Source organism: Leucopleurus acutus (genome assembly GCF_964270905.1).
Source record: "Leucopleurus acutus genome assembly, chromosome: 15".
NCBI classification, from domain to species: domain Eukaryota; kingdom Metazoa; phylum Chordata; class Mammalia; order Artiodactyla; family Delphinidae; genus Leucopleurus; species Leucopleurus acutus.
The window spans coordinates 29,096,373-29,113,270 of record NC_139157.1 but is presented as its reverse complement, the minus strand read 5'-3'; the positions used below and the strand labels follow the sequence as shown (position 1 = coordinate 29,113,270).

General features: G+C 41.5%; 2 protein-coding genes across 2 annotated transcripts in view; one reads left to right on the top strand and one right to left on the bottom strand.

The window, feature by feature from the left end:
• The window catches only part of LOC309971854 (TATA box-binding protein-like 1), a 29,563-nt gene extending 28,755 nt beyond the window's left edge, over positions 1–808 (top strand). The window contains exon 7 of the mRNA XM_082855253.1: positions 304–808. Coding sequence (XP_082711379.1) covers positions 304–383 — 80 coding nt within the window. The 3' untranslated portion in view covers positions 384–808. The remainder of the gene's footprint in view (positions 1–303) is intronic.
• Positions 809–4,642: 3,834 nt separating this feature from the next.
• The window catches only part of SLC2A12 (solute carrier family 2 member 12), a gene marked incomplete at its 3' end in the record, with an annotated part of 54,287 nt that continues 42,031 nt past the window's right edge, over positions 4,643–16,898 (bottom strand). Inside the window, exons 4-5 of the mRNA XM_082855889.1 lie at positions 16,242–16,374; positions 4,643–4,796 (exon numbers count right to left, since the gene is read on the bottom strand). Coding sequence (XP_082712015.1) covers positions 4,643–4,796; positions 16,242–16,374 — 287 coding nt within the window. The remainder of the gene's footprint in view (positions 4,797–16,241; positions 16,375–16,898) is intronic.

Genomic DNA, 16,898 nt, shown 5'->3' with positions numbered 1-16,898 from the left:
AATAAGCGTATTATAGTACTTTGTGATTGTCTGTGTGGTTTTTTTATATACTCCCTTTTCACAATGGTGCCCTAAAACAAGATGAGTATCATCATTTTGTGTTTGATTCCCTTTAATTGTCCATAAAAAAATCTTATTCTCTTGGTTCTTGCTGTGACTGTGTGTATAAGTATGTAAGTGTAGATTTTTTTTAAAACAACCTGACAAATTCTAAAGTACTTGGTTATTTGTAATTCTGGGAAATCAGCTTTTCCTAGTGCTCTTTTGCCTCTTCTCACCCCTTCCTCCACTGTGTTGTTACAGGGCCCAATGTAAAGGCCGTCGCTACTGCTGTGGAACAGGTATACCCATTTGTGTTTGAAAGCAGGAAAGAAATTTTGTAAGTCATCACGTAATTGGTTAGAATCCCAAACTGAGCACCTTTTAAAACCTGCTGCACATTGGACTCAGAACAAAAGGAAAACTGGACCAACAGTAATTGAGGAAATAGACTCTTTTATTCATTCACGGCTACAGTGTAAGCTCCAGTCCCTTTGGATTTTATTTCAAACCTTGCTGTAATATAAAAAGGAAGTTTACAAGACATGACATTGCTGCTTTTACAAAAGGACATTCTATTTATTTTCGCAGTAATTTCATGTCCCCACGAGCAGAGCTGTCACAGTGTGCACTACCTTAAAGTGTTTTGTTGCTGTCATTATTTTTTTCCAGTTTGAGCTGATGTGTTTTATTTGTGAATAGTCTTTTACATTTTTGTATGCTGAATATGGGCACCAAAGAACCTGTAAAAGTTATCTTTTTCAATTGAATGTGCACAAATAAAAGTTTGGAAAAGATCACTCTTCATATCCATTCTATTCCCCATTTTCTATTTTAACAAAAATTGTATTCATAATTCTTTTTTTTTTAATCTATGCAAGCTTAGACTTTTGCTAAAGTGTGTTGGCTTCTTTTTGAAGTGTATTTTGTAAATATATATATGCCACATGTGTATAGTATCTTTTAATGCTCTGTTACCAAATATCAAATAGGAATTTTTTTCTTGCAGATTAGAAATAAAAACATGTATATAAATTCTAGGGAACTGGAGTAGAACTTTATAAATTCAGCGTAATGTTTTATGTTGCTAATTTAACATGATAGAAAATGTTAACTATCTTTTAAAAGTCATAAAGTTGTAGTTTTAAAAAGAGAAACTCTTACCTACAAGATGAATATAAGAAAGAAGCTGTGATGGGTTGTACCTCATATGTACCTTTGTTATTCTGGAAAGACTCAACTCTGGTTAGAGGAAAGTAAAAATCTTAGGTTGGTACTCAAGGCTTTACTAAGAGTCTTGTCAGAAGTTGAAACATTGTGCTGTTTTAGCAAGAAGTGCCCAAAAGCTGATTCTGTGCCACAGTGTAATTAATTATACTACAGTTCAATTTGAACTTGAAAGCCATTTTGCAAGATAAGTCTTTCCCCTTGCTGTGTCTTATTTAGTGAAGCTAAAGAGCGACTACTCAGTATATGGGATTGCTCCTCTTAAAGTTATAATAAATATGCATTTGTGAAACAGTGGCTCTCTGGCTCACCCATGGGCCCAGGAATGGTAATATAGGATCAGGCTGCAGTGGTGCTCGGCCATTTGTGTTTAGGAGTTTAGTATTACTAACAATGTAATTACTAACAATTACTAACAATGATTTTACCTAGAAATAAAGCTGAGTGGAGCGTCATATTAGCTTCTCAGTTAAACTTAATAGAGGTAATAGTACAACACAGTTTTCCACTAAAACCTTGAATTTCCAAAATGTTTTGAAACCTTTGTGAAAAATTGGAACATCTTAACCTCCATTTTCCCTACCATATTCTAAAATCTTGAAAGCTGCACTGAACAATATGTATTATTTTTTATGTTTATTTTTATCTTCTTTCTTCTCAATGCCTTCCCCTACCCTGCCTCTCACTCCCTCATAAGTTGGGGCCAATGGCTAACTTTTATATTTTCTTTCTTGGGAAAGACTTAATTGTGATTTTAAGACTTCTCATTTTTTACATTTGTGTTTATTTGCTTCATTTTGAGATCCAGTGGGATAGGCAACCTCAAAAAATATACAGAAGAAAATTCAATGAAAGTTATAGGTTCTGAGCAGACTGTTTCAAAAATTTGAGGTTTTCCACTTAGATTTAATTAACAGTAATTAAGTGACCTCCTGTTTGGCAGTGTTCACAAAAAAGAAATAGCGAAAAGGGGGGGAAACACGATTATATAGCCAAGGTGCAGATCCAGATGTTTGTTGTAATATTTTTCAGTATTCGAGTGACTTGAAAACTATGTAGATCAGTAGCTCATCAAAATGCTTTCTCAGAAAAGAGGGAGAAAGACAATCTGACCGGGTCTGGTTTCAGGGCTGCTTGCTTGAGTATCGCCTGGCAAAGTGTCATGGGTGACCCACTATACTTAACAAAGCTGGTAAGAAATGAGTGTGTCTGATGTCTTCTGGCTTTTCACAAGTGCTGTACATTTTTTTAATAAATAAAAACTGTGAATATATACATATAAATTATAAGTATTCCCCCTTTTTTATTTTTGAAAGTCAAAAAGCTCTAATTGGGTGCGTATTGGGTAAAAATTAGTTTGAAAACAGAACTGTTTCATTATAGATTCTGGATAATAAAAGAAAAATATAAGACAGTGTTTAAGATACTGAAGTTGAAATCACTTAGTGATAAACCTACTAGGTTTATAACACTTTCCTGCCCATTTACAATGTATGGCTAAGCCAAGAGATCGCTAAAGTATATACAGTGTTTGAACTGCACAGTGAAATGTGTAACAATTTTGTTAAATATCTTACAATCTGTGATGCTTGGCAAAGAAGAAGAAATTCATATTGATTACCTGTCTTGACCTTTTTTAATCTCAGCGTATAATTGCACTAAAGGTTCATAATAAATTTCTTAAATTGATCCTCTACAGAACACACTTTCCCTTCTTCCAAAACAAGTGAACCATGCATGTTCTAACTTGCATATGAAATGTACCGTGCAGAATGAAGACTGCAAATCTCCCTTCCTCATAACTTCCCCTGCCAATTTTAATTTAGATAGTATGTTTCAGCACCAGGACTTTTAGTCATTCTCCTGAGTTCCTGATAATACAGTTTTACTGTTGCTTACATAGATTGTAGTCAGATCACTTCATTATAAGGGAATGCTGTAGATCATATTTCCTTATATCAAACTGGGACAGTTTGTTATGGGCCAATAGAACATTTTCAAGCTGAATAAAAAGGGCTTTTGGCTCTTAGGATTCTCCTTTCTTCAGGTTAATCATATTTTTGTATTCTTTTTCAAGTTAGGTTGTTCAGTACTTTTTGTGTGTGTCTCCCATGGTTTATAATATTAGTCATTTAATGGGTTACTGCATAAGTGGTTTGAGATTCTTTATTGTAGATTTTCTATCATCGTATCCAAATTCTATTGGTAAAATGCCTCCTCACGTCTTAAAATTCAACTGGTGAAATACAGAAGAGAGCAATCCATTGTTGCGTGGGTGAAAACCCAAGTTTCTGGTACAGTCGGTGATCTCTGTTTCATCCTAGAGAAGACCATATTGAGGGAATTGTCCCGATGTTTGGATGTCATTTATTATGTTTGCAGGCATCTGAAAGTCAGCATCAGTTGTAGCCTGTAGGCCATAACCTGAGGTAGTGATAGTCCTGAGGAGTGCGAAGAATCACAGGAAACTACAGATCGCTATTAAGGTATCATGAAAGCCTTACAAAGAGAGAACTGTGTAAGCTTGACCTAGTAACTCAAACCTAACTACTGACAGATTTGGATAAATAACCTACTGGCTTGACTTCTCTTCTCGTGTTTTACTAACAGCTACTTCTAAATAAATATGGTCCCAGGATTTTGAAATTGTCCTTTCTAGCCGTATTTTTTAAAAATGGATGGAAAATGCTTATTTTTCTCAACTACTGCAGAGTTGTTCCTCTTAATATTTTATAATACTAATACCAAATTCATAAAAGGATATTTTGAATTACATTGTAGTTCATAATTCATAAAATAGGATGTATAATCTTTATCCTTGTTGAACTGTAATTAGAAATTGATCACTAAAATCCTAACCAGGACCCTATCCTAACCTAGAACATGTTTGCAGTTGTCCACATTGTGTCCTGGTTCTTTTTTACACAAGACCCAGTGCAGGTAGTGTCTTGGTAGGTAGGCAAAAAACCATAAGCTTATGTTCAGACAGCTTCTGTGTCTTAATGATAAAGCCGCAACTGGCCTCTATGCATACAAACCTTAAGGTAAAAGTTATTCTCATCACTAGTTCATAGTCTTTCAAAGGCTGCTCTGTGAAGAAGGTGGAAGATAACCAACCGGTATTATTTTTTAACCTGGTATTCTGCTCAGGGTAAGAAAGGGATCACTTGGGACCTTGTTCCTCACCTACCTTTCATGGTTCCTTTTGGGTGGGTAGAGATTAAAGATTAAAGATTGTCTCTATAATTTCAGGGTGTCCCTTTTAAACTAGCTCTGTGATACTGAAGAGAAAACATGGGAGTGGCCAATATGTATTGGTAGGAAGACACCCTGAATGTTCTCATACTGTGTCAACAGTTGTAAGGTTTTGAGGCCATTAGGTCTCTGGAGAAAGCTGCCTTGGCTGTCCCCTACCCCGTAGCTTTTTAGACTCCAAGAACTGATCTTGGGGTTTTCTTTTTTGAAGCTGTTTTGGCACTAATTCCTCTTGGTGATGACTCATAAAACAAATATTGTTTTTCACATAGTTCCTGAAAGAGAAAGAGGCACTAGTGAAAATGTCATTCTTAATTTACAGTATTTAAAAATGTGCAGGCTATAATTTTTTAAATCACCCTGGGGCTTTAATGTTTTAGCTCTGCAAAAATAGACCAAGGTTTATTGCAGCGTTTCCACGTGCCATGAAATTCAGTGCACCACAGACCTTTGATCAATCTCATGCAAAGGGTAAGGTGGGGTGCCTTCTTCTCAGAACATAATCATGGCATTCCTGTCTGCAGGGAAGGATTCCAAGGATAGTCTTACGTAGAACTACTGGAGATTACATCCCAGATCCTCTTTCATTTCTTCCCATTTTCTCAAACTCTGCTTACCAATATGCGTATCTATATTTATATCTACATATTCTGCTTTCTGCATTATCCCCTCGCCCCTGCATTAACAAATTCATTTCTGCAACATTATTCCCATCAGCATAAAAACATGCTCTAGTATTTTGTGTTTATTTAAATAAACACCTTTGAGGGCTTCCCTGGTGGCGCAGTGGTTGAGAGTCCGCCTGCCGATGCAGGGGACGCGGGTTCGTGACCCGGTCCGGGAAGATCCCTCATGCCACGGAGCGGCTGGGCCCGTGAGCCATGGCCGCTGAGCCTGCGCGTCCAGAGCCTGTGCTCCGCAACGGGAGAGGCCATGACAGTGAGAGGCCCGCGAACCGCAAAAGATAATAATAATAATAATAAAATAAATAAACACCTTTGAACCTGTCTCTCCCCTTTCAAATATCCTGTCCTATAATTTAACCAGTTCATCGAGTGGCTACAACATGCCAGGTGCTGTGGATGGAGGAGATAAAGAGTCTGGCTTTCAAGGAGCTTACACCTTCACAGGAGCCAAGCACGTAAGCATATAATTTCAAGTAGTAAGAGTGCTAAGGAGAAAAGTAAACCAAGAAAGGGAAAAAGAATGACTTAGTTGGGGTGTGGGGGACTGTATCATACTGCTGGCATCTCTAAAGATCAGGTGACATCTGATCAGAAACTGGAGTGAAGTTAGGGAGGGAACCATGTGAAGGATTGCAGCTAAGTGCTGTGTTGCGGAAAGTCCAATACGGCTAGAGCACGGCGAGTACCTGAATGACAGACGTGAGGTCGGAGGGGAGGGTAGCAGCCATAGTTAAGAAGCTTCAATTTTATTCAAAATGTAGTAGGAGCCATGGGATTTTGAGCTGAGGAATGACGTTTTTAAGACCCATCTAGGGACTTCACTGGTGGCACCTGGATAAGACTCCGTGTTCCCAATGCAGGGGGCCTGGGTTCGATCCCTATCAGGGAACTAGATCCCACATGCATGCTGCAACTAAGAGTTCTCATGCCACAACTAAGGAGCCTGCCTGCCCCAACCAAGACCCGGCACAACCAAATAAATATTTTTTTAAAAAATTGAATCCCTGAGCCTCAGTAAAGTCCTCAGATGATTGCAGCCTTGACCAACAGCTAGACTGCAACTTCCAGGACCAGAGCCGGCCTGCTAAACCACTCCTAAACTCCAGACCCGCAGACACTGTGTGAAATAATAAATGTTTATTACAAAAAATAAATAAAAGATCCATCTAACTGCTGCATGGAGGGTAGCGTGCAGAGCGCAGGAGTTGAAAGAGGAAGACTAGTTCGGAGGTAAGTCCAAATAAAAGATGCTGGCTTGGATTTAGAACAGTACTGGTGGAAAGTGTATATTCATATGTTTTGTTAACAGCTAACAAGACTTACTGATGTTAGCTGTGGGGTGAGAGGAGTAGCGTGGATGAACCCTAAGCCTCTGGCCTCAGAAGTTCCCCCCAAGCAGAAGACCCGTGGAGGAAATGTGACTGGGTGATCAAGGGGACTGGAAATCAAGAGTTCTGTCAGATTAGAGATGCCTGTTGGATGTTCCAACCAAAGATGTCAAGTGGACAGTTGGATTTCGGAATTCGAAAATCAGGTAAAAGGTCCGAGACTAGAGATAATCATTTGGGAGTCATCAACTTATGGATGGCTGGTAAAGCCGCGGGAATATATCCAAGAAGTGAGTGTAGATGGAGATCTAAGGATTGAGCCCTGGGCGTTATGGTATTTGAAGGGAGGGAGGGAGGAAGGGGAAGCAGCAGAGACCAAGGAATGACTAATGAGGTAGGAGGAAAACCAGGAAACTAATATTCCAGAAGACAAGTGGAAAGAAAAAATGTTTAAAGATAGGGAGCATGAGGGCCTGGGCACGTGCTGCTGGAAAGTCACATGACACGGGAACTGACCCTGAGGTTTGGTAACTCGGCAGAAGTCGTGAGTAGCCTGGGGAGTCTGAAAGCAGGAAAGAAAGCCTGAGAGCAGTAAGTTCAGGAAAGAATGAGAGGTGAGGACCTGGAGCCAACAGAGCGCTCTGGAACTGAAAAGTGGGCAGGGAGTGAGTGGGTACCGGGTGGGGAATTTGAGATTTGAGGTCTAGGGAGGTATGTTGTTTAGGATGGGGAGTACTGCAGCTCTGTGTGTGTGTGTGTGTGTGATGATAATCCCATAGAAGGGGGAAATTGATGACATGCTCAAGACAAATGAAAGAATTGGCTTTTGCACCGAGAGAGAAGGTGGGCATAGATGTAGGTAGTTGAATAGATGGTGTGCAGGATGAAGTGGGCTCTTTCTTTCTGTTTTCTCAGTGAACTAAAAACCCAAGACCATCAGCAGAGAGTGAGGAAGTGGGAGGGAGTGCTGGAGGCTTGAGAGGGGACAGGGTGTGAGGCCCATCTTGGACAGTAGGAAAATCAACTGACCAGGGCCATGTGGTAGGTTGCAGGACATTCCTGAAGACCTACTTGAGACTTATGTTCATCAGTTTAAAACTGGACTTGTCAGTATAGTTGGGTGTATCTCAAGCCAAGTTCCTTGGAGGCAGGGATAAAACAAGCTAAGAATTGGCTTAATCAGAATTAAGGTTTGCCTGAATGGAGGGAGAGAGAGGGCAGGGTAGAGGGAGGGGTGGTGCGTGGGATCTAAGGAAGGTAAGAAAGGAAGTGAGGACACGGGTGATGACTCTTCAGTGGATTCCCAGTCCTGGTAGGTGCTTGAGAGAGTGAGCTGAAACGCAGAGTGGGCCGAGGGTGAGTGGGATGCTTGTGAAAGGAGCAGCAATGGGTAGAGACAGTCGAGGTTATGATCATCCTGTTCGCTCCCCTTCCCAGCATCATCCAGTCCCTCCTTCTGACAACACTCCTCTTGGCTTCAGTGATACCATATTCTCCTGGCTCCTCTCCAGCCTCGCCGTTGGCTCCTTTTCAGTCCTTTCGATACTCACTCTTTGCCTGTTCTCTACGTGTTGGTGTAATCCAGGGCTTGGTCCTGCACCTCATTCTCCTCTCTGCTCTCTGACTAGATGATCTCATCTGGTTCCATAACCTAAATACCACTTACCCAAATCTGACCCTGACTCTGAGTGTCTCCAGAATTTCATACTTAACATATCCAGCTGCCAACCAGTACTATATCCATCTGATGTCTAATGGACATCTCTGCAATCTTTCCAGCCCTGAAACCTAGTTCTGAAAGGGCTCCCCTGTGTTACCGTCCATGCAGTTTCTCAAGCTAAAAATGGAGGTACCACCCTGACTACTTCATTGCCTTACTCCTATATCCAGTTAATTCATTAATTTATTCATTTTCAATAATGAGCTTCAATTATATGCGAAGAAATTATTCCAGGTGCTGGGAAACAACAGTGAACAAAGTATACAAAATTCCCTGCCCTCAAGGAACTTAATGGAGTGAGAGGAGATAGACAAGAAACCAAGTGAAATATAGAAGGTACCAGCTTTGGGGGAAAAACTGAAAAAAGAGAGTGGATGCAGAGTTGGGACATGATTGTGATTTTAAATAGGGTAACAGGACAATTCAGAAGGAGATAAAGTGGTGAGACAAGTGGATATCTAAGGGAAGGGAATTCTAGACAGAGGAAACCAGGGCAGAGACCCTGAGTCTTGAGCATTGCGTGGCGTGTTTGGGATGCAGCAAAATGGCCAGTGCAGCTGATGAGAGTGAAAGAGGGGGAGAGTAGAAGGATATGTAGGCTGTACGGGCCATCAAAGCCGCTGGAGGATTTGAGCAAAGGAATAGCTTGATCATATTTAAAGGGATCACTGGCTGCTCTGCTGAAAACAGATCAGAGGGGATGGAGGCTGAAAACAGGACCAGGCAGGTGGTTACTACAGTAACGCAGGAGAGAGAACGGTGACTCAGATCAAGGGAGGGGCAGTGCAGGTGGCAGGCTCTGGATCTATATTTTTTTTAAATACATTTATTTATTTAATTTATTTATTTTTGGCTGCGTTGGGTCTTCATTGCTGCGTGCAGGCTTTCTCTAGTTGCAGCAAGCGGGGGCTGCTGTTCGTTGTGGTGCACAGGCTTCTTATTGCAGTGGCTGCTCTTGTTGCAGAGCACGGGCTCTAGGCGCACGGGCTTCAGTAGTTGCAGCACAGGGGCTCAGTAGTTGTGGCTCACAAGCTCTAGAGCACAGGCTCAGTAGTTGTGGCGCAGGGCTTAGTTGCTCCGAGGCATGTGGGATCTTCCCAGACCAGGGCTCGAACCCGTGTCCCCTGCATTGGCAGGTGGATTCTTAACCACTGCGCTTCCAGGGAAATCCCTGGATCTATTTTTAAATTAGATCCAACACTGTTTTCTGAAAGATTGAACATGGGGTGGGAGGGAAAGAGTCAGGGGAGACGCCAAGGTTTGTGACCAGTGCAAGCAGAAGGATAAGGTTGACATCAACTGAGGTCGAAAAGTCTGCGAGTGGAGTAGGTTTGGGGAATATTGGGGTTCAATTCAGATCATGTTTGTAATATTTGTTAGACATTTGAAAAGAGTTGGAGAGCGAACAGTTGAATAGACAAGCCTTGTGTTCAGGAGAGAGATTGAAGCTGGAGATGTAAATGTTGGATTCAGTGGCATATGGATGGTGTAAAGACCATAACTTTGAGATCAATGAGCCAGTGAGGGGATAGAGGAGGGGTCAGAGGACGAAGCCCTAGGGCACACCAACTTTAAGACAGTGAAAGATGAGATGGAACCAGCAGAGGATGCTGAGGAGGCGTGACTGGTAGGAGACAGCCAGGAGGCCGGTCCCTGAAGGCAGTGAAGCAAGTATTTTGGGAAGGAGGGCGTGCTCACCCCAGTCAGTGCTGGGGATGGTCACTGCATGAGCTATTAAGACAATGGATGAGAACTGATCACGGGGTTTAGCAACATGGAGGTAACCAGGATGTTAAAAGGAGCAATGACAGTAGAGTAATGGCCATAAAAGTCTCATCAGAGCAGGTTCATGAGAGAATAGGAAGAGAGGAATTGCTGACAGTGAATATAGAGACAACTCTGAAAGAACTTTGCTATAAATGATGGCAAAGAATACAGGTGAAAATAAATGATAGCAGAGCAGGACTTCCCTGGTGGCACAGTGGTTAAGAATCCACCTGCCAGTGCAGGGGACACAAGTTCGATCCCTCGTCCAGGAAGATCCCACACGCCACGGAGCAACTAAACCTGTGCGCCACAACTGCTGAGCCTGAGCTCTAGAGCCTGCGAGCCACAACTGCTGAGCCCACATGCCACGACTACTGAAGCCCGTGTGCCTAGAGCCCATGCTCCGCATCAAGAGAAGCACTGCAATGAGAAGCCTGCACACGGCAACCAAGAGTAGCGTCCGCTCTCTGCAACTAGAGAAAGCCCGCGAGCAGCAACGAAGACCCAACACAGCCAAAAATGAATAAATAAAAATAGATAAATCTAATTTAAAATATGATACAAGAGCAAAACCTAGGGAGGAAAATGGGATCAAAAGATTTTTTTTTTTTAAGCTGGGGAAAAAAATCACACAAGGTTGCTCTGCTGATGTGACATAGAGATCTAGGAGAGAGGGAAGATACGGATGATGCAGGGTGATCAGGGAGGACTATTGGGGAATGTTCTGGAGAAGGGAAGGGCAGAGGGCATGAAGTGGTTGGCTTCACATAGGAATGAGTTAAAAGATAGAACCCAGAGGGATGGTGGTGTATTTGGATGCAAATACTGATGTGTGGGTTGAGGTGGAAGGGTAAGGAAGTTCCCTTTCTGATTGTGTTCATTTCTTCCGTGAAGTCAGGAGCAAGGCTGTTGGCGGCAGTGAGGACGGCTAAGGAGGTGGGAGGTTTCCAGAGAGAGGCTGGCATTGAGCAGTTGTCTAGGAGAGACAGTTCATGGACAGGGGACATGGCTGATTGCCAGGTAGCATGGAGGGGGCCTCTCGAGGTCAGTCAGGATGATTGAACCTGGGCCCCAGCCCTGTGCTCGTGTGCTTTCTCAGCCATGTTCAGCTGTGTGCCTGCAGACGCTGGCTTGGCACGCCTTTAAGTAAATGAGGTCACGTCACTCCCCTGCTGAAAATACTTTAGTAGCTTCCCATTGCACTTAGAATGAAATCCAAACTCAGTCTGTAAAGCCCCACACGTCAGTCTCCACCGACTTACCCACTGGATCTCAAAGATCGCAGCCTCCTGAGCATCTTTCGGTTCCTGGAACAGGTCCGGTGTGTTTCTGATTTAGTCTTTGCACTAGCTGTTCTCTGCCTGAATTCTCCTTCCCCCTACCTTTGCAGGGTTGGCTCTTCATTACTACTCAGATTTTATCTTAAATGTTATCTCTCAGATCACCAATCAAAAGTACCCCCTGGGCTTCCCTGGTGGCGCAGTGGCTAAGAATCCGCCTGCCAGTGCAGCGGACATGGGTTCAAGCCCTGGTTCGGGAAGATCCCACATGCCGCGGAGCAACTAAGCCCGTGCGCCACAACTACTGAGCCTGCGCTCTAGAGCCTGTGAGCCACAACTACTGAGCCCGCGTGCCACAACTACTGAAGCCTGCATGCCTAGAGCCTGTGCTCCGCAACGAGAAGCCACCGCAATGAGAAGCCCGCACACTGCAATGAAGAGTAGCCCCCACTCGCCGCAACTAGAGAGAGCCCACGCACAGTAACAAAGACCCAACGCAGCCATAAATAAATAAACAAATAAATAAATAAGTACCCCCTACAATAAGATACCACCTCAAGCCGTTAGGTTGGCCACTACCAAAAAAAAAAAAAAAGAATAGAAAATAACAAGTGTTGCACTACTATACATAAAATAGATAACTAATATGGGCCTACTGTATAGCACAGGGAACTCTACTCAATACTCTGTAATGATCTATATGAGAAAAGAATCTAAAAAAGAGTGGATATATGTATATGTATAACTGATTCACTTTGCTGTACAGCAAACACTAACACAACATTGTAAATCAACTACTCTAATAAAAATGTACAACGAAACAAAAACCCCAAAAAACAAAAGTACCCACACACACGCACACTTACTATCTTAATTCTCATGGCATTTTTGCTCACTGATTAATGTTATAGCACCTAGAACAGTGCGTGGCACGGAACAGGTGCTCAGTAAGTTATTTAGCGAATAAGTGAATTTGGGTGAATGAATGAAGGAATGACCACATAAAATGAGCTGCTAAAAGTGAAAAATAACCTAAGTCTCAGAACTACAATATTTACAAAACATTAACTTGTTAGTTTTCTCTAATTGTTTCCACTTAAACTGGGGAAAAGAATGAAAGTCACAGCTGAAACAGCACATATGGCAAATGTCCCATTTCGTGTTTGTGCTTGTAGCTGGCAGGGCACAAGTTCAAAATGAAATCCTTTCAAATTACATTATTGCTGAAATCTTTTCTGACCTCTCCACTGAGTCATTGTTTATCTTACAAGAAACTTAACAACTTTGGAAGAATATTTGTTTTCTCAGCCTTGTAGAAATAGAAGGAAAAGAAGCCAACTCCAAATACGAGAAAGGAAAATATCAAGCGGTATGGAGTACCAAATTTGAAGTTAATTTGATATTATAAATAGTTTCCTTTCTTGCTGCTTAGGAAATCATTGGGACATACACATCTGGACTCTCTTTCCCTGGGGACAAAAGTTGATTAATTGTTTCATTAACTCCGAAGTTCATGAAGACTCCCTTAGCTCGGCAGTAGCCGTCCTCCATCTTCGAGTTCACTTCAACTTTCGTGTCCTCACAAGTCCCCGGGGGCTTTCCATCACCCCCACGTTCACTTAGCTAGTTCGATCACTTTTCAATACCATTATGTATTTTATTTCTATTTTTGCCTCTGCCATTTCCCTCCAGGGAACCTCGTTTAACACACATACTTCATACATAACTTTGGTCAATTTATATCATTCAGGCTGCTTACATTTTCATGTTTAAAGCATTTGCCAACCTACTGCTTCAAGCTAAGGCATGTCCCAGGCTCTCTGATGTTGCAGAAATCGGAGTTAGCCAAGATTTCTGAAGGCAACTGTTTCCTTTCTGCCCTCAGGTACTGGGCTTTCCCCACAAAAATGCATCCCTGGTAGACACTGCTGCTTGCTTCTCCTAGAAATGAATTTGAAATGCAGAATTGTTTCGCCACCTCGTCTTTCACAATTCGCACCTGTGCCCTTATCTCTATTTGTTCTTCTACACCAACCTCCTGGTACTTGTGGAATCTGTCTAGGGGTGGGTAGTACTCGGGCTTTTGGATCTCTCCTAATTTGCAATTTAAAACTTTCTTGGAGAGGGTCTGGATTTAAGTTTGAGTAATTCAAAAACATTTCATAATGCAGAGTTTTGTTAATTTAGACAGATTTCTTCCCCACCCCGAATTCTGAATGAATGAATATGTTTTGTTGAGTTTTAGACACCCAGATCACTATGTTCTTACGGAATGTCTTATTCTGGAGGCCTACTGGATGGAAAGATTGGCTTAAGTTTTGTCTTCAAATTTTCATTTGGTTTGAAATTTGATCCATTCTGACAGCCCCATTTTAAAAAAAAAAATCTAAGTTTCTTTACCTTAATTCGTTGAGTACATTCTGCCTTCAAGTTAGACTTTTTAAAAAAGAGGGCAATGAGGAGTGATTCTTAGTTTCGTTCAATGAATTCATTACTGTTTTCTCCCTGCTTCAATTTTTTAGTTAGTACTGCTCACAAGAATTGTAACAAACCTTTATTTTTAAAGGCATTCTCTACCCCAGTACATATGCCCTTCCTCTGCACTTGCCAGCACAGTGTATGGCAGTGGTCTGTTTTCTGGTCTGCCTCTCCAAATAAAGGAGCTATGGGTTCTTTGTCTCCTATATTTTCAGTCCTTTCCTAATACAGTGTCTACTCCATAGTAGATAATCAACAATGAGTTGAATGAATAATCTCTGAAGTTGCGGGCAGGGAGTGGTATGGTGCAGGCCATATGTCTCCCTTTTCTGAACACATACCTCTTGCTGTTGCACAGATTGTTAGATCATAAGATTAAATCTCGTCTGTGATCCACAGATCAAAACTTGTTGTGGTTTATATTGTTACCCCTAATCTAATCCCCACACACAATGAATTCAGCATTGGATTGACCACAAGGTATCCAACTGAACAGTGGCTACTTTTTAATCATCTGCTAGGAATCAATTTCAAGCTAGGCACTGTAGAGGTTACATATGAAAGGTAATGGGCCAAGACCATTCCCAGATGCCAAAACTTTATAACCTACTTCATTAAGGAAGTGAAATCACTGGAGTTTTAGCTAAGGCAATATAAAAAGAAAATGGGGGGAATTCCCTGGCAGTCCAGTGGTTAGGGCTCCCCATGTCCACTGCAAGGGGCACAGGTTCGATCCCTGGTCAGGAAACTAAGATCCTGCATGCCCTGTGGCGTGACCAAAAAAAAAAAAAAAAGTGGGATTAGAAAATATTGATGATCCTGGTGAAAGGAATACTATCAGGGCTAGGGTTACTCAAGGCTTTGAAGATGAGGATTTGCATTGGCCCTTAAGGCATAAGGCTATAGGGTTAACTCTTCAAAGATAACTCTCATGTTACAGTTTACAGATGAAGGCACTGCGTTATCACGGTCTGAGGCTGTTAGTTATTTGAATCATGTATGTGTAATTAATTGTCGTTCAGTTTCTGTGCTCTCCAAGAAATCCAATTATTTGACTTCAACTTGAATAGAGCCAGGCAATGCTCTGGCCAGGCCAAGGAGATAGCCGGCTTTCCTGACAATTATATTTCTCTTTGTAAATGAATACTTCTCATTTTCATTGAAGGCTTTCAAAATAGGGCCTTATCAGCATCAAAAATTATCCCTACAGTTGACATTTACCTTGAGGTAAGAGAAAAGTTTTTCTGCTTACTAAAATGAAATGTCTTTAAAATGTAAACCTTTTTTTTTTTTTTTTTTTGGCCACCCCTCTCGGCTTGTGAGATCTTAGTTCCCTGAGCAGGTATTGAACCCGGGCCCTGACAGTGAGAGTGCCAAGTCCTAACCACTGGACCGCCAGGGAATTCCCTGTAAACCATTTTAAAGTATATAAGGTACAAAGTAAAAATCATCCATACTCCTACTTACTTCATACCCTAATAATAATAAAAAATATTATATAATACTAATAAGCCAGGATTAAGAGCTCGGTCTATATATTTGTACATATACCTACCATCAATTCACCTATCAGGTTTACCCTTCCTTCAGACAAAAGCTGAAGAACCACTATGCCCACAATTTCTGTAGCCATCGTACATTTCTCTCTACTGTAATGAAAGTTTTTTTTAGAAGAAAGGCACAAACTGTAATTATGTAGTTTCCTCCTGTTATATTAAAGTCCATGAACAAGTATCCCTACATTTTTGGGCAGAATGATTAAATCCTAGGAAGAGCAACAAGTTCCCCTTCATTCCTGGCCCCTGTGCATCCTCTCCTCCCCCAGGCCACAGTTTCAACAGTCAGAGCTGTGAGACCTGCTCCTAAAGAAGAGGGGAGTATTCTCCAGGCCACTGCTACGTCAAATTGTTCAGGCAGTCTCTCCCTATGAATTTTATTTAACCAGTGTTCTAACTGCCTATTCATGTAGGAAACTCTTTATCTTTCTTAGTGCTCCTTGTGCCATATTTGGAATAATTGTAGACATTTAGCCCAAGAGTTTTCCTGGTAACCTTAGCCTTAACAAGTGTTTAGGGCTTAGAGACCTACAAGTGTGATAGAGGTGGAAGGCTGAAGCCCACGGTGCTAGCACAAGGCAAGCATGACATTCCAGGACCACCTGAAACCCCAAGCAGCTCCCACCCGCTGTGTGGAAAACCAGAGATGGGCAAGGTTCTTCAATCATTACTGCAAAGAGCTTTGAAAGTTTCACTTGTTAGAAAGCTCTGCTTATTCTAATTCCTTAGCTGAATTAGCCAAATTAAACGCATGGCAGAGAAACTCGAATTATGCTTTGAGATATGGTTTCTCCACCAAAGGGAATATCCTAAAAAATTTCAGATATTATTATTATTCCACTGTATATAAAGCTGAAGTTTTGATCAAAGAGTGTTGCTTGGAGAGCAGTGCACATAATACTCACTCTTTTGCCAGCTCCATTGATATTTGTTCCAAAGAGCATCCCTTTGTTTCGGGTATAAACACAACAACAAAAACCAGAGATGCTAGACTCATAATTGTATATATAAAGCACACACATGGCAGGCCAATGAGATCTAGAGAGGACAAAAGAAATTGGTTAGAGATGCATTTTGTGTTGCTTTCATCCCATTTGTGGACAGCTGCTTCTTAGAGCGTATATGAAAACATATGTATTTTCAAACATGCTGGTTGTATCCAGGGAAATAGCAATCACAAATTAAAAATATAGCCAGCCTCTGAAAGTTTCATTTTCACAAACAACCCCAGCCTTCTCTGGTAAAGTGAATAGCAGTCTTGTAAATATCACAATTTAAACCCAATGCCATCTTCTTGGTGAACATAATACTTTTCATCTTCAAAATGGTAATAGAAATGCTCATTGCCAAAAAAAAAAAAAAAAAAAAAAAAACTCAGACAACACAGAAACACATAAAACAGAAGGTAAACTCTCTCTCTCCTCACCCTCTACCATTCCTCTCTTGGGAATCCCTGCCATAGCAGTTTGGTTTCTACTTGGTAGACATTTTTAAAGACCTATTTATACAGATGGACTCTTCTTAGAATGAGCTCCCCCTTCTTTTCTCTGACTTGAATAAAT